The 26026-nt window shown below is 35.1% G+C and overlaps 1 protein-coding gene across 2 annotated transcripts; it reads right to left on the bottom strand.

The window, feature by feature from the left end:
• Positions 1 to 489: 489 nt before the first annotated feature.
• LOC112047797 (transcriptional repressor CTCF) lies at positions 490 to 25567 on the bottom strand. 2 transcript variants are annotated; one of them, XM_024085043.2, is made up of 15 exons: positions 25409 to 25567; positions 19546 to 19656; positions 19137 to 19273; positions 17012 to 17149; positions 16532 to 16609; positions 16357 to 16436; positions 15717 to 15886; positions 13367 to 13503; positions 11997 to 12147; positions 10889 to 11055; positions 9773 to 9909; positions 9179 to 9413; positions 7883 to 8081; positions 7249 to 7370; positions 490 to 6865 (listed from the first exon to the last, which is right to left on the bottom strand). In XM_024085043.2, exons 2-15 carry the CDS (start codon positions 19652 to 19654, stop codon positions 6791 to 6793), a joined length of 1935 nt encoding a protein of 644 aa, XP_023940811.1. In that variant the 5' UTR covers positions 19655 to 19656; positions 25409 to 25567; the 3' UTR covers positions 490 to 6790. The 2 variants fall into 2 exon arrangements, with proteins under 2 accessions (XP_023940811.1, XP_052746494.1); XM_052890534.1 differs by having other exon boundaries at positions 17012 to 17146.
• Positions 25568 to 26026: the final 459 nt, after the last annotated feature.

The following is a 26026-nucleotide window of genomic DNA, read 5'->3' as shown; positions in this document are numbered from 1 at the left end:
ATATAATAACTCTAATAGAGAACCAACTTTTTTTTTTTGGAGTCGGTTAAAAAAATGCTCCAACCGCATCCGGTAAGTGGCGCCGATGGCGGTAAAATTGTAAAGGTACAAAGTTCACTGGGTCAGCTAGGAATAATAGGAATTGTTTTGTTAACATTGACCTCTTATAATAAAAGGACGCACAATCATGTAGAAAATTTCACTTAAAAACTGACCAATTTTGCTTTGACAGTTTTAGAATTAATGGTAAAGAAAATTATACCTAAAGGCCTTTAATTATAGTCCAATATTCAATGAAATCCCAAATTCAACCTTAAGGATTGATTTTAAGGTTGAATTTGCAAATGCGACTACTTGAATTGAGTGCCAAGAAGTTGTGTTTGGCACTCATTTCATCAGTCATCATGGCATCAGTGGGGACGTTTTTGGTCACTGATTGTGTGTCCACTTTTTAATAGGAGATTGATGCATAGAAATTAAAAAACAACATTTTGTTGATTTATTGTTTAATTAAGGTTGAGTAATGACATAATTTCATGCGGACCATAAACATAAGATGAATAGTAAATGGTCAAAAAAACCCAGTGATACGTCTTAGATTAAACAAACCATTATTTGAACATTTTACCTAATAAAAATAGTTTAATCTACTGAGGTACTATAACATCCTACTAACTATGTTAAGACGTCATCTAATTCTGTGTAGATTGTTATTAAGTTCGTAAATATTTTACTGAGTAACTACCTGTTAATTTTCCCAAATTTAACTTTTACGTTTAATAGACTATTTAATAAGTTTTGAATTTCAACTCTCTTATAATAATAATAATATACCGTATATGTATAATAAAGGCTCTAAAGACAATATTTTATTCAAGATTACAATGGTTGGGAATAAATAAATTAGTAATTAAAAAAAAAAATGTTGCCAATATTGCCGACATTGTGTTTTTTGACGAGAATAAGTAATAAACAAGAACTTATTTTCTATAACATCAAATATCCTATTATAATATGTATAACACATATGTATAATATACGACACCAGAAAGTTTTAAGCCTTTTACTTAAAACCACAAATCTATAGATTAAACGTTATTCACTAATAAACTGAATGTCAAGAAGTAAAAAAAGAATTTGGTTTAAGATAGTACTACTGGCATTACAATGTTGGTATTGTTTTTCCCAATGGAAAATCTGAAATATATTCTGCACAACATATCATTATATCATGTGATTAACAATTATAAAGTAACCTAAATTTTAAGTGTATTTTATATTATAATTATAACTATACATAATCCTTTTCACAGGCACTAATTCTTTAAGCCAATAAAAATAATTGTTAAATCCACACTTAAATATCGGGCCAGCTTATTACATGCGTTTAACAATTTTGGATTATCAAGTGAACAATTCAAAGAAAAATTAGGTATTATTAAAAAAAATACCATGAAAAGTAAATACATATTATATATTTTTACGGAATATATTCTTTTTACAACTACATACACACCATTATTCTTAAACATTTATTTTAATTTATGGTGACCACTTTTATCTCTTATAATAAGTAAACAATGACTAATTACATAAATAACTAACACTTAATTCAAGTTTCGAACATTCAAAAAAGAAATTTTGAATGGGGCATACATAGCAAGTTAGAATTGCAACCGCGTGAGCCCTACATCAAAATAAAATTCTTTATGAACCAACAAAAAAAAAATACAAAAAAGAAAAAGAAATCCACAGCATTAACTGTAAATTTGTAATGTATCCATACATGATAACTAAGCAGAACTCTCTGGCAAAAGTTACCTCATAAACATACTTTGCTGTAAAGAAAATTATTATCAAATACATTTATGTTAACCATAACTGTACATTGTAATGCACATGAAAGTTCTTTATGGACCAAAAAAAATTACGAAAAAAAAGAAAAAATTATCCAAAGCATTAACTGTAAATTGTAATGTATCCATACATGATAACTAAGCAGAACTCTACTGAGTACTGGCATATGTTATCTCATAAACATACTTTGCTATACCTACAGATAATTATTAACAAATACATATATTACACCATGCCATAACTGTACATTGTAATGCATGTGAAAGTTCTTTATGAACCAAAAAAAAAATTACAAAAAAGAAAAATTAATCCATACATGAACTGTAAATTGTAATGTATCCGTACATGATAACTAAGCAGAACTCTACTGTGAACTGGCATAAGCAACCTCATAAACATTAAATTATTAACAAATACATATATTACACTATATACTGTACATTGTAATGCACGCGAAAGTTCTTTATGAACCAACAAAAAAGAAAAATTAATCCACATTATCTGTAATTATAATAATTGTAATGCATCCCATACATGACAACTAAGCAGAGCTTTCTACTGAGAACTGGCATAAGTCATCTCATAAACATACTTTGCTAAACAGAAAATTATTAACAAATAATATATTACACTGTGCCAACTGTACATTGTAATGCACATGAATATTCTTTGTGAACCAAAAAAAAAAAATACACAAAAAGAAAAATTAATCCACAGCATAAATAAATTGTAATGCCTCGATACATGATAACTAAGCAGAACTCTCTACTGAAAACAGGCAAAATTTACCTCATACGAACATAATAAATAATCATATAAATATACCTTTATAATTATATTTTGTGTGTTTATTAGTGTGATAAATAAATAAATTATTAGTCGTTTTCAGTGAGAAATATAATATAGAGTAGAAATAAATAAAATTAATTTATTGGGACCTCAAAACCTTCCCTTCCCTTATTTGATATTAATTTATTTTTTAAAGAGGGTAAGTAGGTGAGGAGCCTGGAATTGGAGACTGTTACTTACCCTGCTGTTGTAAAAGTAAAATGTTTTTTACCGATTTCCTAAACCAGGCTTTGGACTTACTGACATTACGCAAGGGGGGAGGAAGATTATTCCAGCACTTGGTGGCAGCGTATCTGTCTTAGAAAGATAGGGAAGAAGACTGATGGGACGTAAGTCCGTGAGTGAAGTTACATTTGTTTTTTTTGGAATAGGTCTAACTATAGCGGTTTTCCATTCATGCGGAAAGACATTTGTTGCAATGGAACGATTAACAATTGCAGTTATAACGCATAGAGTTGAAGGCAAGGTTAATAAGATCATGTCCAGAGATAATCCATCGGTTCCAGTAGCGTTTGATTTAAGTGAATAAATAATTTTGGCTATATAATCCTCCGAAACCGAATGAAGCTCAAATCTAGACCCAGTAAAGCGATTGCTATTATAATACCTAATATCGGATTCTTTAACACGTTTATTCACCTGAATTTTTAGGAAATGATCGTTTATAAGGTTTGGATCATTAAACGTACCATAATAGTCATTATCCGACGCATTTCTTTTTGGGACGACGAATTTTTTTAGATTTTTAAAAAGCATTTTAGAGTCATTTACATATTTATTAATATAATAATTGTGAAAAGCTTGTTTTTCCCTATATAACGCAGAAGTTACAGTTTGCTTAAGATCTTTATAATACGTTTTCCTTTCATCCGAATTTTTGTTTGAACGACACTTTGTATGAGCTTGATCACGTAACTTCATCATTTGCAAAATAGTAGGAGTAATCCATGGATAAGATTCTTCCTTGATAGTTATAGTTTTGAGAGGTGCATGCACATCAAATAATAAGTGTAGGTATGAATTAAAAGCAAGCACCATTGAGTTAACGTCCTGCATATTAATAATAAGATCCCATTTTATTTGCTTTAGATGTTCTTCAAACAAATCCTTATCTATTTTCTTTAATGGTCTTAATATGACTTTCTTAGGAATTCGCTTTATTTTGATAATATCGACCTGACATTTAATAAAGGCGTGCCTGCTCAATTCTGGGATGAGATTAATGGTAATATTAGATAAACTAATATCTGCGCAAACAAGGTCAATGAGGGTTGAGCTATGGTCAGTAAAGTGTGTAGGCTCTGTGATAAATTGCGTAAAATTCATATAACTTAAAAAATCATTAATTTTTTTATAATTAGTAGTGTCAGGCTGTGTCATATCAACATTGAAATCACCTAGTAAAATTGTGTGGTCAGAGTTTGACAGTGAACTCACCGACTCGGTTAAGGCATCTAAAAAAATATTTACGTCGAGCCACGGTGGGCGGTACGCTGTACCGATGGTGAGCTTAACTCCATCAATCTGGCATACCAACCACATTTGTTCTACGGGGATATTTTCAGGATGATTATATACTTTAACGTTTATACCACGCCGTATATAGAAGCCCAACCCGCCACCGCGCCCGCGCACGGTGGGTAGACGCGGAACATGACATAGTTTGTAACCAGGTATCGTCGGTGCTCGGCCCTCTTCTCCATCCTTCAACCAGGTCTCATTTATAGCCATTATATCCACCGCGTGTGTCTGCATAGCGGCCATGAATTCGTCATGAGAAGTACCCAAAGATCCAGGGTTCAACAACCCCACTAATATTTTTTTTGCACTGTCATGACCCATGATAAAAAGATATAAATAAGACATAGTATATAAAACTTTTATAAACATTATTAAATATATTTAAAAAAATATATATGTAAGATATTGTTATTGTATTAGTTATTAATAACGTATAATAATAAGTAAATAACACAAATTTCATTCTAATTTGCCATTTTGATACCACACTGAAAACTAGTTTACAGCAATGACTTAAGAATAAATATATTGACAAATTAACATTGCTAATAAATATAAAATAATATATTATGATAGTGGGGATGTACATACAGAATCGATTTAAAGGTAACATACACAACAAAAAAATTACCATTATACAGATCAGAACACTGTACCATCTACAGAGATGTGATTTATTTGAAATACTTCTATTTAAAATGCAAATACAAAATGCAAAATACCTATTTTGTATTTTGTGTTTAAATGCCTTTCAGTAAAAAGCATTTTGTATTTTATTTGAAATACCTTTCGAGATGTATTTTGCATTTTAAATATTCATTTCAAAATGCAAAATACTTTGTGATTAAGTTTAGCCAACATTAACAGTCAAACAAAATGAAATGATCGCATGACGCTTGTATTGCCGAATTTGACCAATAGAGGCGCCTGCTAGCCTTTTTAGGTTTCCGTAGTCCACAAAGAACCCTTATAGTTTCGCTATGTCCGTCTGTCTGTCCGTCCGTCCGCGGCTTAGCGCAGTGACTATTATTACTACAAATCTGTAAATTAGCATGAGTATAGTAAAATAATAATAAGTAATATCACGTGAGTTTTAGCCGTGTTTCATAATCAATTAATATGAATAACACTCACGATAGTTTAAATTCTAAAATAGGTTAAAATTATTAATTAAAAATAAATTATGAGTTAATTAAAAAGGTAAAGCTGTAAATAAAATAAGATATCTCAGAGTCTGTTAAAACTAAAAAGCTGAAATTTGTTATAAATATGCATGCATATTAATTACGTCTATTAAGTAGTAAAAAAAAATTTGAAAAAAAGTTGTTCTTGAGGTTTTTTCCCTACAAAATGAGGATGAATTTTTTTAATATTCTATCACATGGTGTGGGGCACTGTTATCGGTATTTTTGTGCATTGCATAAGGAATTAAACTGCTCATTTAATCTACGGAACTCTACACTGCACGTGGCCCGACACGCGCTTGGCTGGTTTTTTATTTTTTTCTTCGTTGGTCAAAGTCTTTAGTTTTGACGAGTGACAATGTCACGAAAATGACGAACATTATGACGATTTTGTATTTGTACGATGATTTGGCATTGTGTCTCTATTTCACATGATAAATACAAATTATTATCTGTGATTTGGTCAAAAGGTATTTTATTTTGAAGAAGTATTTTGAAAATACCTATTTTGCATTTAGCATTTAAAATACAAAACGCAAACCTATTTGGTATTTTGCATTTGAAATAGTAAATCTCAAAAGTATTTTGCATTTTGTATTTAAATGCTTTTTAAAAACCATTTTGTACATCTCTGACCATCTATAATAATAACTATTTTTCAAAAGCATGTTACAGTAAGACGACATAGTGGAGTAAAGATGGTGTAATACTTTTATACTTTTAATAAAGCTTAAGACATTATATAGAAATAAATAAATTTTAAGTAACGGTACACAAATTATATTAAAATACGAAAACGTTAGAAAATAGAAATAGCCATCGTCATCCTTCACAGATAACAGCGGAATAAAATTACTAAACTCCGACTGAACAAAACAATGATAACTGTAATTGCTATAATAATATGAAAATGTTTTAAAAAGCATAATAACATGTAAAACATAATATAAAATATATGGTACAATATAGTAAAATAGTCGCATGTGATAAGACTGAAGTATAAAAAATTAAAAAATAAAATAAGTAGACTGTAAATTATGTTAATATGCTGCTTCTTAATTAATAATATACATGATACACATAGTAAAATACATACAATATAGTAAAATATTCGCATGTGATAAGACTGAAATATAAAAAATTAAAAAATAAAATAAGTAGACTGTAAATTATGTTAATATGCTGCTTCTTAATTAATAATATACATAATACACATAGTAAAATACATACAATATATTAAATATTCGCATGTGATAAGACTGAAGTATAAAAAATTAAAAAATAAAATAAGTAGACTGTAAATTATGTTAATATGCAGTTAATATACATAATATACAAAATAATATTATACGAACTCGAACAAACCAAACCAAACGTATTTAAACCAAACGCATTACTATTTTGCTTTCTTTGTAGTTCATTTCTTCATCCTCTTCCTCTTGTTCTTCATCATCCTGTAAAAATATAAATGGTGTTATTTTTAATTGAAAAATTAAAAAAAAATTGTTTTTTAATTATTTATAGCTGTGCCAATAACTGCACTGCACAATCATTATATTTGTGATCCATTTTTATGCAATATAAAATAGTCCAATAATTACAACTTTATCTATATCTATTTTAGCAGACTCAGAAGTGGATTACTAAAATAAGAAAACCAATGTCGAACAAAGGTTATGATTTACAACATTGGTCACGCACTTGTGAATGTTGTGTGTAGGGTTAAAGGATATTTTGACAGACAATCCAATTTTATTTATATTGTATTTATGTATTGACTATAGCAGCCTGTAATAAGCCAACTGTATTGGGATTTATTATTAATATGTATACTTACATCAAAGCCAAAGCAAGCATCAACATCTTTTTCAACTTTGATTGTCCTCTCCAAAGCCCTTGCATTGATTTGCTCCAAAATTTCTTTTTTATCCATTTCTACTTCTTCCTCCTCTTCTTCTTCTAAAGTATTAATATAATTATTAAATAAATTGAATTATAGTCATTGACTTCTTATAATAAAAGGACACACAATCATGTAAAAAATGTCACTCAAACACTGGCTTTGACAATTTTAAAATTATTGGTAAAGAAAATTATACCTATAGTCCTTATATAAGGACTTTAAATATAGTCCAATATTCAATAAAATTCCAAATTCAGAGCAAATTCAACCTTAAGGATTGAAGTTCAAGGTTGAATTTGCAAATAGGACTACTTGAATTGAGTGCCAAGAAATTGTGTTTGGCACTCATTGAGTGGGGACGTTTTGGTCGCTGATTGTGCATCCACTCTTTAATAAGAGATCGATGATTATAGTCTACTATTCACACAGTCACAGACATTAAACACAGCATAATGATTTGCAAAATGGCGACCACCGCGGCTTGGTCGCGACGTCAATTTCATTTTTGGTCTTCGGATCGGCAACGATTGTGGCACTAAATTAACAAAAGATGTTTTGAATTTCGTACCTTCTTCCTTTTCTTCAATATAGTCTGGTACAGATATCTTGTGATCATCACTATCATCAGTTTGGATCACCTCCAGTACCACATATTGCTGGCCGTCACCATCTGCCACAGTCAGCAGTTCTCCGCGCTCCAACTGTTTACCACTCAGGTCTATTTTCATTAATTCCTCTCCCTCGTCCTCTGAGTTGCTGCTCTGTAACTATCATCGAATCCATCTTTAATCACGAAAGAATATCACTATGCAATTTTAATTAACCCTAGATTACTAAACTATCGTAAAAATTACGACGGCAAATTTATGATTTCTGTAAAAAACAAATTTCGCGTCATTTCCTCGCCCCCCGCTTCACCTTACCTTCCTAATTTCATTTGTCAGTTTGCTACATGCCGTCATTGTGGTCGGATTTGTTTTCTGAATTGAGTTATCTCTTATGGAATCTCACCTAAAAGAACTAATAAATACTCGAACATTGCGACGAGATCTCAAAGAGCTCATAAAGAATATTTTAGGCTTTTCCTGGAGAGGCAATTATGCAAGCATCAAATTCTAGAAAAACGTGTGCCCTGTGTCCGTGTAAGGCTAGAAAAATGACAACAAACTTTTGTATGAAACGTAAAAGAGCCATCCATATGTAGGGCGCACAACATGAATATGTTTTCAAGTTGTGTAGAGAAAAAAAAATAAACCATTTTCATTAATATGTGATCTCTTAAGACTCTTTGGTCTTAAGAGATCACATATTATGAATAATTGTAATTTCTTAAATAATTAAAGTTTATGATTCGTTGATTTATATTGTTTTATTTGCCTGTCGTATTTTTTACGAATTTTTAGTAACAACGTGACTTGTAGGACAGATTAGTAATCTAGGGTTAAAAAAAGGAGCGGAAGTAAATTCTTAAGCAAACAAATACATTAAAATAAAATAAATTGCTTCGACTTGAAAGGGCCTGGCTCTTTTTAACCGACTTTGGCAAAGCCAAAAGGAAGAGTGAAGAAATCGAGAAATGCACAGGTACAAAGATGGTCACGGAAGAGCCGTGGTCGTTTTTTAACGATACTTTCAGACTTCTGAAAGTATCGTTATACACCATCACTATCGAATATAGATCAAATATACACCATTTTATTCTTTAGTTTTTAACCGAATTGAAGAAAGGAGGAGGTTCTCAATTCAAGTCTATGTCCTGCCCTGTCTGTCTCATTCTGAGAGGACACTCGTGCTTAGCAGTAAGTCGAGTACCGGTTGTTAATGATGATATAGTTACAGTTATTATTGCTGTCGAAATATTTACCTTAGCGTTGGTATCCACAAAGTGTATTTTCTTTTGTCTGCCCAATTTAAGTGCCAATGCCCTCTCAAGGTGTCCTGATTCAGGGTCGTGGATAGCAAGATGTCGGATCAGATTGCCTTTGTGAGCAAACGTCCGCTTGCATTCATGGCAAGTGTGAGTCTTCTCTTTGGGAGGTTTTGGCTCATAGTTGGGATTGTGGTAGAGATTTTGGTGGCGCCGCAATAGTTGTTTCTGCCTAGAAAATAATTGCTAAATTTAAACAAATATTTGTCAATAGTCTTAGTTATCTACTGATTATAGCTTGGCAACTTCGTTTGTGGTGCCGTGATAGCCCAGTGGATATGACCTCTGCCTCTGATTCCGGAGGGTGTGGGTTCGAATCCAATCTCGGACATGCATCTCCAACTTTTCAGTTGTGTGCATTTTAAGATATTAAATACCCCGTGTCTCCAACAGTGAAGGAATTGCTTTTAGTTATTGATATATACTTGAGATTTTATCAGGCTGTTCATTAAGTACTGGCACTGCATAAATACATGTATTCATGTTGTACATACAAAGAAATAATGAAAATAAATCAATAAACAAACTTACCTAAAGGATTGATCACACTGATCACATGCAAATGGTTTCTCGTCAGTGTGTTTGAGCATATGCGACTTGAGATGTCGTAGAGTTGTTGACGCATAGGGACAAAGCTCACATTTGAAGCACTTCTCTCCTTCATGAGTCTGTATGAAACAAATTATCTTGAATATTATATTCATCATATTATAATTAACATATTATTCTTTATTATTTATGTAATTATTTTTTTTATAAAATAATAATTTATAAAACTTAAGTAATTATTAGAACAATAAACTCTTTGCTAGACCCAAAAGTAATAGGAATGATGACAGTTTTTTTTTAAATTGTATAAAAATTAGGAGTATGGTAATAGTAAAGCAATTTTGTAAAAGTAACAGGGTATCTGCGATCATTACTTTAGGTACCGGAAAGGTCAGATTTGCGGCGCTGCCACGGATTCCTGAAAACGCCCCATACAAAATGGCACGATTTAATGACGTCGTAGGTCCATAATGATCGTTAGATTTGTATGGGCGGTCAAACAAAATTACTAATATCTTTGTTATTTGTGCGTTTGTTTCCTGAAAAATGTCACATTTAATGTAAGGAAGCTAAAACTGTATGAATTTTCATCTTATTACGATAAAAGATATTTATTAGATTTTGAAATTTTATAATCTTATTTATTTTGCAGATATCCAGTCAATCTTTGCTTTTTATGTATAAATTAACTAACATTGACCTTATTACCCGAATGTATCATAAAAATCAATATATTCAAACTTAGTTATCATCTCCTTTGTGCTTGTTTGACGGCCTCCGTGGCGCCGTGGATTTACAAGACGGAGGTCCTGGGTTCGATGCCCGGCTGGGCAGATTGAGATTTTCTTAATTTGTTCAGGTTTGGCTGGTGGGAGGCTTCGGCCGTGGCTAGTTACCACCCTACGGGCAAAGACGTACCGCCAAGCGATTTAGCGTTCTGGTATGATGCCGTGTAGAAACCGAAAGGAGTGTAGATTTTCATCCTCCTCCTAACAAGTTAGCCCGCTTCCATCTTAGACTGCATCATCACTTACCATCAGGTGAGATTTTAGTCAAGGGCTATCTTGTAAAGAATAAAAAAAAAAAACTCTTACTCACCTTATTATGCATTTTCAAAGAGTATCTATCTGGGAAAGATTTGCCGCATCTCTTGCATTTATGCGGTTTGTTAGAAGTGTGCAGTTTTTGTATGTGGATACGTAAATCAGTTTTCCGGCCACACTTTGTTGGGCATAGTTCGCATTGAAACACTGGCTTATCAGATACTGAAAGTAAAAATTTCAATTACTATAATTATAATTAACTAACGGCTTCAACAGCGTGATTCCCGTTCTCGTGGCAATATTAGGATGTACAGGGTTGTTGCTGCGGGCAATTTTCCAAAACTTCAAGGTGACTGGACTTGACTTCAAGGAGGTAACGAGTCCGGTAAGAAAAACCGAATTGCATAACTTATATTTTATTACCTTAAACAATTTATGCTTTGTTATAATCTAATTAAAATATTTAATTTAGTAGTAAAACTCAGTCACAACGTCTTATAATTCAATGGAGCCGGCTGCACAATCGAAAAAGATGACGTCATGCGTCGTTCCCTCGCTCTAGGGTTGCCAACTTTTTTTACAAGAAATAAAGTATATTCTGGTCTATGAAGACTATTTTAGAAAAAAACAGTATTTTAGAAAAACGAACATTTTCTTTTGAAAAATGCAACCATTCCATCAGTATTTTCTTATGACGTTGTCTCGTTCAACTATCGTCAGTAAACCGACTTACAGACGACCGATTTTTTTTCTTATGTTGTGGTGTACAAATCCTACTAATATTATAAACGCGAAAGTTTGTATGGATGTTTGGATGTTTGTTACTCTTTAACGCCGCTACTACTGAAGCGATTTGGCTGAAATTTGGAAAACTTGATGATATGAATGTTTGTTACTCTTTCATACCTCGACTACTTAACCGAATTAGCTGAAATTTGGCATTGAGATACATTATAGCCTGGATTAACATAAGGGCTACTTTTTATCTCGGTAAAATTCATGATTCCCGAGGGATTTGTGAAAAATTAAATTCCACGCGGACGAAGTCCCGGGCCTTATTTATTTATTTATACTTTACTAGCGGACGCTAGTAAAGTATAAATAAATAAGGCAGTCCATCATCTAAAACTCTAAAGTATGAGTAAGAACTAAATAAATCGTACCGTTGTGTATAAGTTTGTGCGCCTTGAGCGAGTTGGACTGCGTGAAGCACATGTTGCAGTTGTCGCATTTGTAGGGCTTCTCTCCGGTGTGCGTGCGCAGGTGGCGCTTCAACTTGAACGTGTCCTGCGACGCGTACGTGCAGTGCGAGCACTGGAAACAGTACACACACTTTAACATACCGGACTTCTTTGTCGCTGCGCACTTGAAAGAGCGGTCGTGTCCTCAGGACGTGTTGGAGGCAGGTGTAACACGCCTCACGAGCATTCGCCACTTTCCCCTTTGTGTAGTGAGACGTGTACATTCATGCAAGGGACCGCCTACAGCAGATTTAATCTGGTCGGTCCATCGCATGGATGACCTTCCGCGTGACCTAGTTCCCTCCACCTTCCCTTGACTATATGTTGTCAAATAAACTCCTCTATCTATCAGTGGCAATGGGCAGGGCACATAGTTCGAAGAGCTGATGGACGTTGGGGTCCCAAGGTGCTGGAATGGCGACCTCGCACCGAAAAGCGCAGTGTTGGTCGACCCCCCACTAAGTGGACTGAGGAAATCAAGCGGATTGCAGGAAACCGTTGGATGCTTTCGGCTCGAGACTGTTGTGCTTGCAAGAGGCCTATGTCCAGCAGTGGACGTCCATCGGCTGATTATGATGATGATAATGAATCTCCACCAGGCAAACCCTGACGAGACTCAGATATACACCGTGTCCGTGGCAGCGTCTTAAAGCCAACGCGACATGTAAATATAGGGAATCGCTTAGTTATATTAAAAATGAGTTTAAACAAATTCACACGCTAGCGAAAAAGAAATTAATATTAATGAAAAATTTAAACATCCTGTTTCATTCTGTTTTCTAAGTATGAAGTTATTGAACTTTGACTTAGTTTCAGAACTTCGCTTGTTTAATACCTATATACCTACTACCTTCGTGTCGGCGGCTTCAATCTCAGTCTAACTATTTATTTCACCAATAGCGACCAACACTGCGCTTTTCGGTGCGGAGTCGCCATTCCAGCATCTTGGGACCCCAACGTCCATCGGCTCTTCGAACTATGTGGCCTGCCCACTGCCACTTCAGCTTCGCGACTCTCTAAGCTATGTCAGTGACTTTGGTTCGTCTGCGGATCTCCTCATTTTTGATTCGATCACGCAGAGAAACTCCAAAAATAGCTCGCTCCATCGCACGCTGAGTGACTTTAGAGCCTTCTAATAAGGCCCATAGTTAGCGACTGGCAACACGCACTGTTCGGTGTAGTACGCACTGGTACAGATTACTTATAAGTAATAAGGCCGCTTTTGCATGCTAAGTTTAAATTATCAATAAAGTATATCTTCTTCGTATTCTTCTGAGTAACAGATAGCTTACCTGGTAGGGGCGCTCGCCCGTGTGACAGCGGACGTGGCGCCTCAGCTTGGAGCGCTCGACAGACGCGTAGTCGCACTCTGTACACTTGTGAGGCTTCTCGTGCGTGTGGCGGTAGCGCACGTGGCGCACGAGCTCCCCTGCAAACACACTAACATGTATTACATTGATACACATTAGGCTGGTTTTAGAGTCACGCCGGCAAGACGCTGACCGTCGGCTGCTCTAAAACCTGCCTTAGACCTTGTCCAGAAAGGGCGAATTCGTCGCGAATCGTATCGCGGGAATTATACGCGCGTTGTAGACAAGTACTAGACATAAATACATCGCGTCCCCAAGTATCGCGCGAATTCAAAATACGCGCGTAAATCGCGTGTAGCAGACGCTCTCTCGACTCGCGCGTGATACGCGCGTATTGCGCGTGAGTCGAGATACTGACTGAGATGGGTGTACTCTTCTATAACAAGATCCCCAAGACTGTGATGGACCTGCCAATGCATAGCTTTAAGCAATGTGTTAAAAAACATTTACTTAGTCGAGGTTACTACAACATTGATGAGTTCCTTAAAGATAAAAGCGCTTGGAGGCCATTGGATCAGCTTCCACCTTCACACAGGAAATAAAACTATAAGAAATTGTAATTGTTATCAATTGTAAATTATAATACTGTATGACTTTTTCAAAAGAGCAACTGTTGAGTTTCTTGCCGGTATCTTCTCAGCAGAACCTGCCTTCCGAACCGGTGGTAGAATCTTTACAAATAGTCAACTGACGTGTCAAAAGTGCTTGTAAACTGAGCCTACTTGAAATAAATGATTTTTGATTTTGATTTTGATACTAGGGACGCCTTGTTGCGTCCAGTTAACGCGCGAACTCTAGAGCGAGTGCACTTTCAATTCCATGTTTCGTACTGAATTCCTCCCCCAATGCTCGCGCGTTGGTACGCGCCTTGTGGACGCAACGGTCGCACGTAATACGCGCGAGAGAATCGCGGCGAATTCGCCCTTTCTGGGCAGAGTCTTAGGGTTTTCTGGTTGAAGATCTCTGTAGACGTAACGCCAAGCAATTTAGCGTTCCGATACGATGTCGTGTAGAAACCGAAAGTTGTGTGGATTTTCATCCTCCTAGCAAGCCCGCTTCCATCTTAGATTGTATCATCACTTACCCTATACTATTACTTTATACTATAGTATGCGCATTATCATCTGAGTCGTCCGGTCATAAAAGTCAAAAAAGATAGGAATGTGCAGCGCGCCTACCTGCGCACCCTAATTATCGATAAACGGCTACCTGCGCACGTGCTAATGATGAGTCAATAATGATTTGGACGATTCTGATTGGTCGGTTTCTAATGTAATTGCATTGCGTATTTTTTTTGCTATAAATGTGTTTACTGCAATTAAATAAATACATTCATGTGTTACTCGTTGCGCACTATGGATACTAATATATAATAAATTTGGCAGAAGACGAAGATTCTGATGATGAAGACTCAGATGAAGATTAATTTTATTTAGTTAATAATTATATAATATGAAATATGTATTATATTAAATCAAATATTGTTAATTTTTTTAATTTTGTGAACAAGATACGATAATAAACTTTACTTATCGATAATATGTCTTTCATTGTTACACCCTTCACTAGACGGCTCCATAAGACCCATAAGTGCAAGCGAGATAGATATAGAGAAATGATTTATGGCCCTAAGACTCAGTTGTTAATGCTATTAGTATAGACGGCTCCATAAGACCCATAAGTGCAAGCGAGATAGATATAGAGAAATGATTTATGGCCCTAAGACTCAGTTGTTAATGCTATTAGTATAGTACTTTGTTTAAATTCATATTAAGGTGGTGTCAACGGCACTTCTTATTCGCGCATAGATCGGTTTTCGATCTGTAAAAATATAGATTTGTATTTTATCTGCTTGCTTACTGATAATTTTACGAGAATTTTAATGAATTCTTGGTCAAAACAAGTACTTGGGTATCGGAGTTTGACGATGAAATATTACCTGGGTACTAAAAATTTTAAATAATATGTGGGTATCAGGATCAGGGTACTCAACAACAAAACCCTAGTAAACATTTTTTATCATTGACAATGAACGCCAACTGCTGGAGATACGCCTCTTGGATGGACTTCCAAACACCATGTCTGGAGCCGCCAGCATCCAGTAGCTTCTAGCAATCCACTTGATTTCTTCAGGGTCAACCAATACTGCGATTTTCGGTGCAGGGTCGCACTTCCATCACCTTGGGACCCGAACATTGTTGCATTGATAGAGATAGACTCACTCAAGGCAGGCCGAAATATTTTTAAAAAGGCTGGTAATGATAAAACTCACCTGATGTAGTAAAAGGACTTTTGCAATATTTGCACACATGTGGTTTGATACCATTGTGCATGTTCACATGATTCTGCAATGCGGCAACAGTCTTGAAGCCTCGCTCGCACACGTTGCACTTATGTGGACGCTCGTCCGAGTGGGTCTTCATATGACGCAGCAGCAGATACCTAGACACATATTGCATATCTATACATTTCTTGTGCTGTATTTTACAAACAGTATAAAAAAATTGCTTTCTCTGTCCCTATATCCCTATGTATGCTTAAATCTCTAAAACTCCACAACGGATTTTGATGCAGTTTTTTTAATAGATAGAGTGATTGAAGAGGAAGGTTTATATGTATAACTAGCGACCCGTCTCGGCTTCGCACGGGTGCAATGCTGACACTAAATACACTACAGAAAAACTGTGAATGTTGTATATAAAAACATAGCAGCCCGCTCCGGCTTCGCACGGGTATCGCACTAATATTATAAAGGCGATACAAGATAAAGCATCAGCTATATTTAATGGAACAAAACTTTCGTTAGAAGAAAATATAATTAAGGAGACCGAGACGAAGGTTGATAACTTCTGCATTGACATCTTTCCTGTTATACGAAATGATTATGAAATAGACATAGTTTAGATGCTCACCGTCTGTGACTGGAATATTTACAAACACCGCAGGTGTATTCTGGCCGGTTTTGCCTATTTTTTGTCTTTGTAGGTATTGCCTGGGAACACATTAAATATTATTTTTTTAAATAAGCCAGCCAGCTTATACTTCTAATGTAGGCTTAAATTATTCAAAAATTTAGTTTGTCCTCACCTCTGTATCGTCATCATCAGAATCTTCTAGCTCTTCTTCATCAAAGGCATACACATCACAAGTTTTTTCCTCTTCATCCTAAATTAAACAGACACATGTTACTTACAAAGACTTACACAATTGAATATTTTATTTAAATGTTAAACTAACTGCAATAAAACTCCATTTAAGCTCTAGTTTAAGGTTTAAAGAATTTTCTATTTCTATAAACTTTTGCTCTTGAAAAATAAAGCAATGTAGCAAAAAATAGTAGTATTTTGTCTCTATATCTCCTCAACCCAACTTAACCTCAAAGCCTCAATAGCTCAACAGTAAGAGCGGTTGGATTGGACTCATCACTGAGGTGGTTCAATCCTCACCCCGTTGGTCTATTGTTGTACCCACTCCTAGCACAGTCTTTCCTGACTAGTTGGAGGGGAATGGGAATATTGGTCATATTATAAAAAATATGGCAAATATTCTTAATAAAAAAAAACCTACCTTGATATCAATATTTATAACCGGCTTAGTTTCCTCTTGGACAACTAAAACATAGCTCATTTCAGTGCCATTGCCTTCTGATGGCACAAATGTCATAGTTTGGTAGCCTTCCCCATCTACCAGTATCTGTGTCTCCTGCTGAAACAAAATTGTAAAAATTATTTACTTTATTTGGATCACCATCCACCATGCACCATAGTCAACCCCGCACCGGAAAGCGCAGTGTTGGTCAACCCCCCACTAGGTAGAGCGAGGACATCAAGCAGATTTCAGGAAACCGCTAGGCTGGCGGCTTGAGACTGTTATGCTTGGAGGTACATGCAAGAGGCCTATGTCTAGCTGTAGACGTCCATTGGCTGATAATGATGATGATGGATCACCATCATCACCATAATTTTCAGCTGAGGGATAACATTCTGTTGGTCCTTAGCAGGGACCAACTTGCGTGGTTGAAGATGAAGTGATTATTAATAATGGCACATATTTACAACATTTAGGCAGGATAGGGGTAGAGCAGGGATTGGGTAGGGGTAGGAGTAGGGTTAGGGTGTGGATAGGGCATAGTAGTTTAGGGTAGGAATAGGGAAGTACTAGAACCGGGTCCGCTAGTTCTATATAAAATTAATACTTATATGTAAATATGAGAATTAAGTTATGCTTGAATCTGCTGACATGCATACGTGTTGGTATCTAAACGCGGAACAGAACTGTTACCCCGGACAAATATTAAAACATACAATGTTCTTAGTGGGTTTGCTTGGGAATTCATATTTATTATTTATATCCTAAGTGTTCCTATTGACTGGGGCCACAGATATATTAATTGCTGGACTATATTATATCTATTAGGACTTTGAAGTCAAGACATTATTTATTAGTTTATGTCAGTGTAGAAGCTTAGACATTTGTTGCATATGTCCCCAAAATGGCTGTTTTCTCATTTTTTGCATTGGTTAACGCCCATTTCTTTCTTGGTGGCCCAAATATATAAATATTAAAATGTGATTAAAACCATTATTTTTGAATTATCTATAGATTAATGTTATATTATTATAGATAAAAATTGTACACACTGGCAGATTAACCTTCCTAAACTCATGAGTCTAGATTTTTGCTGGCAACATGATTTCTTGCTTACTGTTCTTTATGGCATATAACATGTTTGTTCAAGACATGTTTGTTGGTGTATTTGGCTAGGGCTTATTTATCTCCCTCTAAGCCGGCCGTGAGGTATTATGTAAGGATTTATATGTAGTATATAAATGTATGTGTGACTCTGAGTGTTAGTACCCATAACACAGGCAATTTGCACTAACTTTAGGGTTAGATAGTGATGTGTGTATTGTTTAACTATATTTATTTATTTATTATTATTATTGTGTCAGTTCTGTTAATATTCATAACAGGGCAAGTACTTGTACTTAAGATGCAAAAGGGTTATGCACATAAACAGTTTCCAGTTGTGGAAATGGAACCCACATCGTTAAAATACAGAAGACAGGGTCAATCATGAACATATGCAGCCTTGCGACAAAAATAAGCATGACATCAACCGGCATAAGAATTTTTATGCAAAAAAGAAATAACCCACATCAAAAGTCTCAGCTTCCAGTAGTAGCTAAATAAACCTATCCTATTTCAAATAATACAGACATGTGGTAATGAAAAATTCATGTTACCTTATGAAACAAACATTATTCATGGAAATAAGTTGTCCCTAACCTACGACACATATAACTATTATTGTATGATAAAGACTGCACACAGTGCGAGGGGTATTCCATAAGTAGTGAGAATGATATATATACACTTCTTGGTAAGAAAAAATATATAAATACTGGCAGGCATAGTTCAGTTATCTGTAATCTGTAATACTAATAAAGCAAAAAGGTTTTGATTCTGTTTTGTTTTTTTTGAAGTGTAGTCATTATTTGTTTGCTTCGTTTCGTAACGTGTTCGCGAAAATGGAGAAAATTGAAGTTCGCGCGGCAATTAAATACCTGGGTTTTAGGTCTAATTTAAAATATAAGCAACAGTTACACAATTTGTTATAGTAGTGAAATTATAACCAATTTTTTTTCGCACACCAAATTACATTATTAATAGGTGTTTTCTAGAATGATACCTCTGTACTGTCTTCATCTTGTTCAACGGGAAGTGATACAAGATTTTGGCTATCTGCCGATGGCTGGTAATAATACCGGCCTTCTTCATCCATGAAGTACGTAACTCCAGTATCTGCTTCATCGCCGCTGCCATTGACTTGAAATCAAACAAAATTTTATTTAATTTAGAATCCAACAAGAACATCCCTCGGCAAAGTCTTATAAGTATGCCCTAGGGGGATATAACTTATATGTGTGTAGTAACAATCAATTAAATGTTGAAAAAATACTAAAACTTAAAGCAATATTGAAGATACTTCAGAAAGGAACAGATGGCAGTTCCCTACACAAGTTTTGTTTCAAAAAGCTCTACCACTACCTATAAATATTTATTGTTGCCTATTTGCCTAAAGTTTATTTTCCACTTACCGGCAATAACAGTAGTAGTAGAATCCTCATCATGCTGCTCAAAGGAATCTAAATATGTTTGCAGAATGGTTTTGTGCAACACAGAACTCTTCTTCTCGGGAGGTGGCATCGCTATATAATAATAAATACATAGTTAGATTTTTTAATAATATTATTGTAAAGACTGATAGTTCTATTATATACTAGCCCGCAACTTCGTCCGCTCTTAGACTGGATTGAATTTTACGAAGTACTTAAAAAACATGCAAAATGGGGCCGAATATCTTAGCAATCCATGAATTCACCGTGCGGGTGCCGGGTCCATCGCGTGGTAGAAAAACTCTGAGCCAAGTCCAGGACTTGTGAGCACTGGATATAGGGTTAAGGAATTCCTTGATAATTGATTAACACTCCCCTCCTCTGCTCGTGTTGTTCTCCCTACGTAACCAAATTTGCTTTGGTTACGTAGCAGCTTTTGATACCGGTTCTAAGAACTAGCTGCAGTTCTAGAGAGGCCAAGGTCTTTAAGCAAGTTATAAGAGAGATTTTGCTGGTAATCCTCTCGCACCTACTACTACTACGACATAGCTATTTTTAGTTAGTTAATTTGTTAGGTATATTTATTAAATTTTATACTGTGGTCCTTCAGAATGTTAGTCTCCCACGGCACAGTAAGCTCTACAAGTACTATTCGCTTAGTTTGTTTGGACAAAAGAAAAATGTCTGGTCTAGATCTCGAAATAGCAACATCTGCAGATATTTTAAAATGTTTCTCATACATATCCATTAATAATCAATGCAGAACCTAGAATTGAGTAGGGTATAGGTAGAAAATGTCTGGTCTAGATCTCGGAATAGCGACATCCATTGGAATTTTATAATGCTTCTCATAAATATCCATTAATAAAGTCCAATCAGGTGCAGAACCTAGCATTGAGTAAGGCTTACTAGATAATTTTGTTATTGAACCTGTTTTGACAAAGTTAATTTGTCTTTTACATGTAGTCAATCCTTTTTGAGCTCTAGCTACCGAAAGGCTTACAGCTTCACATATAATTTGAAGTACTCTATGGATATGGATACTCTACAATGGGAGAAAGCCACTGAAAAATCTTGCTATACTTGTGGTGAGGCAATAGGAACAGCAAGGCACTTGTTGGTTGGATGCAAGGTGCTCCTGGATAGGTGTCTTTACTGACATCGTCATGATAGAGTACTTATATTATACGTGAAGCTATAAGCCTTTCAGTAGCTAGAGCTCAAATAGGATTGACTACAAATAAAAGACAAATTAACTTCGTCAAAGCAGGTTCAGTAATAAAATCATCTAGTAAGCCTTACTCAATGCTAGGTTCTGCACCTGATTGGAATTTATTAATGGATACGTATGAGAATCATTATAAAATCCTAATTGATGTCGCTAATTCGAGATCTAGACCAGACATTTTCCTTTTGTCCTAACAAACTAAGCGAATATTACTTATAGAGCTTACTGTGCCGTGGGAGACTAACATTCTGAAGGACCACAGTATAAAAGTGAATAAATTATATGAACTAACTAAAAATGGCTATGTAGTTAGTCTGTACGCCGTAGAATTAGGTGCGAGAGGATTACCAGCAAAATCTCTCTATAACTTGCTTAAAGACCTTGGCCTCTCTAGAAGTGCAGCTAGTTCTATATTAGAATGAGTATCCAAAGCTGCTCTAATAGGACCTTACCAAATTTGGCTAGGCAGGGAGAACAACACGAGCAGAGAACAGGGAGTGTTGATTGATTGTCAAGGAATTCCTTAACAGTACATCCTGTAGTCACAAGTTCAGGAGGTTTTTCTCAGAGTTTTTTCTCTACCACGCGATGGACCCGGCACCCGAACAGTGAATCCATGGAATGCTAAGATATACATTTCTGACTACGCGAGAAACCCCTATCTAGAAGCACCTTGCATTCAACCAAATGCCTTGCTGTTTCTATTGCCTCACCACCCATATCGCACTACATATTTTATAAATTATTTATTAATAATAAATACATTTCTTAAAATTTTGCTATTTTAATTAAATTAAATCACTTTATTATAACAACTGGTCTCAGATCACAGGATGGAGATGCCATCTTTTGGTTTAGTTTCAGTCTATGCTGTAGAAGTAGGTGCGAGAGGATTACCAGAATAATCTCTCTATAACTTGCTTAAAGACCTTGGCCTCTCTAGAAGTGCATCTAGTTCTATATTAGAATGTGTATCAAATGCTGCTCTAATGGGATCTTGCCAAATTGGGCTAGGCAGGGAGAACAACACTAGTAGAGAAGGGGAGTGTTAATCGATTGTCAAGGAATTCCTTAACACTACATCCATTGGTCACTAGTCTACTCAGAGATTTTATCTCTGCCACACGATGGATCTGGCAGCCGCACAGTTAATCCATGGATTGCTAAAATATTTGTCTCTCCCCATGTAAGTCATTGAAGCATAATATACTTGTTTTCTGTTTTCATTACTTTCCAAACTTACTAAACATTTTGATTTTGATTATTTGTTTGTATTGGCTCTAAAGCTACTGAACCAAGTTAAAAAATTGTTTCACAAATGAAAAGCTAAATTATCAGGCAGTATCAAGCTACATTTTATGCCCATGGGATGGAAACTATATAGCTGATACAGTTGGGTTCTGCTAGTCTATACTAATATTATAAAGAGGTAAAGTTTGTAAGTTTGTAACATTCTTTAAATGGGGTAATCTTCGGAACTACTGGTCCAATTTCAAAAATTCTTTCACCAGTAGAATGCTACATTATCGGGGAGTGCTATAGGCTATATTTTATATTGGTATTATATATGTTAGCCGAGTTAACACAGTTTTTGTCATACAGGTCGGACCGAAAATCCTCTTAAGCACTTATTCGCATGCGCTGCCTTAACCATTGTGTAAAATTGAAATTAATGTATAGAGGCTTTTTGTATCTTTAAAAGTTCTACAAAAAAGTCCGCGACACCATATATCTATCTTCTATATATTAGAAGATATAGTACCTTTTGTGTTTTAAAAAATATTAATTTTATATACTTAGTTTTGCGTCATTATTTATGCTATTTAACTTAAATCCTTATCAAAATAAATTATTTAATAATCACAAGGATATTATGGAGATAAGATTTGCCCTTTATAGTATGTTAATTAGTTAAATAGTTTCGGATATAATACAAAATTTCTAAAAGGCGCAGAAATTCCGCTACATGTCGCCCCGCGCTTTCAATTACGTAGTTCCCTTTCCCGTGTGAATATGGGGATCAAACATAGCCTATGACACTCGCAAATAACGTAGCTTTCTATTGGTAAAACAATTTTTCAAATAGGTCCAGTATATCCAAAGATTACCTCCGACAACTACACAAACTTAACCTCATTATCATTTTAGCATAGAAGTCTCTATTTCCCTTTGTCATCGCACCACGCTCATAGGGCTGGACCGATTTTAGTAAGGGTAGGGGTAAGGTAGGGGAGGTATAGCACTATCCAAGGGGTAGGGAAAGGGAAGATTACGGGTAGAGTAGGGGTAGGATACAGGTAGGGTACGGGTATGGTAGGAGTAGGGTAGAGGTAGGGGATCGAAACTGAAGCCTATTTTCTAGTTTTGTCTGTCTGACTGCCTTTTTTTTGACCGGGCATCACGCTGAAACTACAGAATGAATTCAAATGATACTTCAGACGATTTGAGACCATAATACTATATATAGACATATAATAGGATACTTTTTGTCGCGAAAATAAAATCAGAAATGGGTGAAGTAGGGGTAGAAAGTTTGTACGGAAAGTCCTTAATTTTTATAGGTGCATTAGTAAATGTAAAATTATTATTGGACTATCTAATAGGTATAAGTTATAAAACTTGCAAAATAGAATGTGAAATAGGGGTTGAAAGTTGACATCAATTTTCGACACGGGCGTCCACTAGTAGATTATATTTTAGATGTAATCATAGCAATCTAGAAGGACATATTATACACATACATCTGTATATGGCAATATAAATGATATTGCTATAAGTAATTTTTCTAATGATTGTATATTAGGTGGTTTTTTCATGTAAAAGTTTATTTTAAGATTTAATTATTACAATTTTTTTCAAAAGATGATTAGTTAGTATAAAGTACCAGTATCAGGTTGTAAAGAAAATTTGTAGAGTTTTCATATTTTCATGTATTTCACAACAATATGTTACCTCTTTGGCAAAGTGTATACATATTTTCATTTGTTAGAGCTATTTCTGGTCTAAAAAACTGTACCTAATCCTACTTAGGTGGTCTCGGTACACTTATCTCTACAAAAGTGTGTTATATCTTTTTTAGACAACCTTTAGAATTCTACAATGATGACACTTTTGAATGAAAATGGTCACAAAACAAACCGTCAATTAGTCAATAACATGGACTGCAGTCCAATAACGATATCCATCCATCAATCATAAAAACTCGGTTTTAGACAAAGAGCTTCGGTACCCCACGAGCTTACTCACAAAAAAAAGTAATTTGCCTTAAAACTGTGGCTCAACATCTTGCCTGCCATGCAACACATGGACACAAGCAGGGCTTTTTGTATTGAATCATCCACCAGTAGTGAGTAATGGTACTTGTATGTCAATATGTAGCAAACAAAGAAGTGGGTGGCTTCAGGAGATATGCCAAAGCCGAGAGTCAAGCAGGATCTCCATCCAAAAAAGGCTCTGTGTTTGCTCGAAAGGAAAGCCAAGGTCAACAAGAAGCACTACATTGTGCAGCTGCATCACGTGAATGAGGCTCTTCGACTAAAAGGACCTGATCAACTAGGCTAAGTCATTCTACTCTATCACACTCCCAGGCCACCTGTTGTACAAAACATCAAAACCGCTCTCCAAGAGCTTGAATGGGAAGTTTTTTAACATCTGCAGTAGTGTCTTTACCTTGCACCAACCGATTATTATCTTCTTCATGTTGAACCAAATTAGTGGGAAGTTTTTCAGTGCCTGCCGTTAGTTTCTGAACCTTGCACTAACCGATTATCACCTTTTGTGCTCCATGTTGAATTAGGAGTGTTACCTTTGACAACTAAAAGGGCCTCAAATAATGGCTCTACGACTACTTCAACACCAGACCAGGCGATTTTTGACAGAATGGCATCAACAAGTTGGTTGAGAGATGTTAAGAGGAGGAACAAAACAACGGGGAATGCATCATTGATTAATTTATCGTTTTTTGATAAAACTATATTAACTTTCTTTACAACCTAATACTTATACCATTATTTTATTAATATTACAAAAAAAATCATTTTAAAACACTGTTTGGAGATGTTTAATAATACACACCTAACAATTACTACACTCTAAAGTGTTAAATATTGTATTGTATTTATTAGTATAAAAGTATACTACACTTACATTTACTTTTCAAAATACATTTAATGTAGAGAATTGACTTTGTTACTATTATAAAATATTTAAAGATAATGATGGCAAATTATATTAATTTATCCAGTAAATCTTGTTGAAAAGCTAAGGCTAATACATATGAAACTAAGTCATTTTCTTCAAAATAATACCAGTCCTGGCCGCCATTTTATTAACGTCAATAAGTTTTCCACAATTTATTACGGGATGCAAAAACCTGCTTAAAACATCGACACACCAGTTTTTCAAAACAATGATTTACAAATATCTCATCGGTTTATCAAACCGCCACTCCAGAAAGGAATGAAAAAGAATACAGACGGCGCTGTCATCAGTTATACATAAACGAAAAATTTTCTAGGATTTATTAGGCAATGCCACGTTAACATTAAAGACCCATTAATGATTAAGCTATCACCGAATTTTAATTTGTACAATAATAAAAGGGAACATAAATTCTACCTGTAGATATTTCGATGAGCTTCTAATTTTTCACAACGAGGGCGTTTCAATCAATTCTATTTCGCTATCACCACCACATCACGACGCCGTCGCGGACCACAGAGTACTTAAAACGCCGACTGATGTAATGGCGGACGCGAGAACTGACGTCATGCGTCAACCGCGTCAATATAACACCATAGACGAGACAACTTCAAACATGCTTTAAACTCCCGGCGCAGACCAATTATCACCTATTGGACTTGTATCGCACTCAAATTCACCAATAAAATTGTCTGTCTATTTTTTGAGGAGGACGACTAAGAAAAAGTATGGAGGACGAGGTAAACTCAGACATCGAAAATATTTCACACCAATAAATATATTCTGTGTCCCTCCCTTACACTACACACAACTACTAACTATTTTAAATCGTAATACACGCACGTGTAATTTTATTACAATCTTGTACATATGTTTTCTGTGATACGATGAAATATCGATTTAAAGACGCAGTTTGTATGAACAAGTAAGATCATGCCCATGACACTTAAAAGAACGTGAAATCTTTAAGAAGCAGCGCCATCTACATCGCAGATTTAAGATTCCAGGATAGTAAGTGTGCATGTATTTTAATGT

The sequence above is a fragment of the Bicyclus anynana genome, chromosome Z, assembly GCF_947172395.1.
Source record: "Bicyclus anynana chromosome Z, ilBicAnyn1.1, whole genome shotgun sequence".
Taxonomy (NCBI): Eukaryota; Metazoa; Arthropoda; class Insecta; order Lepidoptera; family Nymphalidae; genus Bicyclus; species Bicyclus anynana.
The sequence above is the reverse complement of the archived record's forward strand: the minus strand, read 5'-3'. Positions and strand labels throughout refer to the sequence as shown.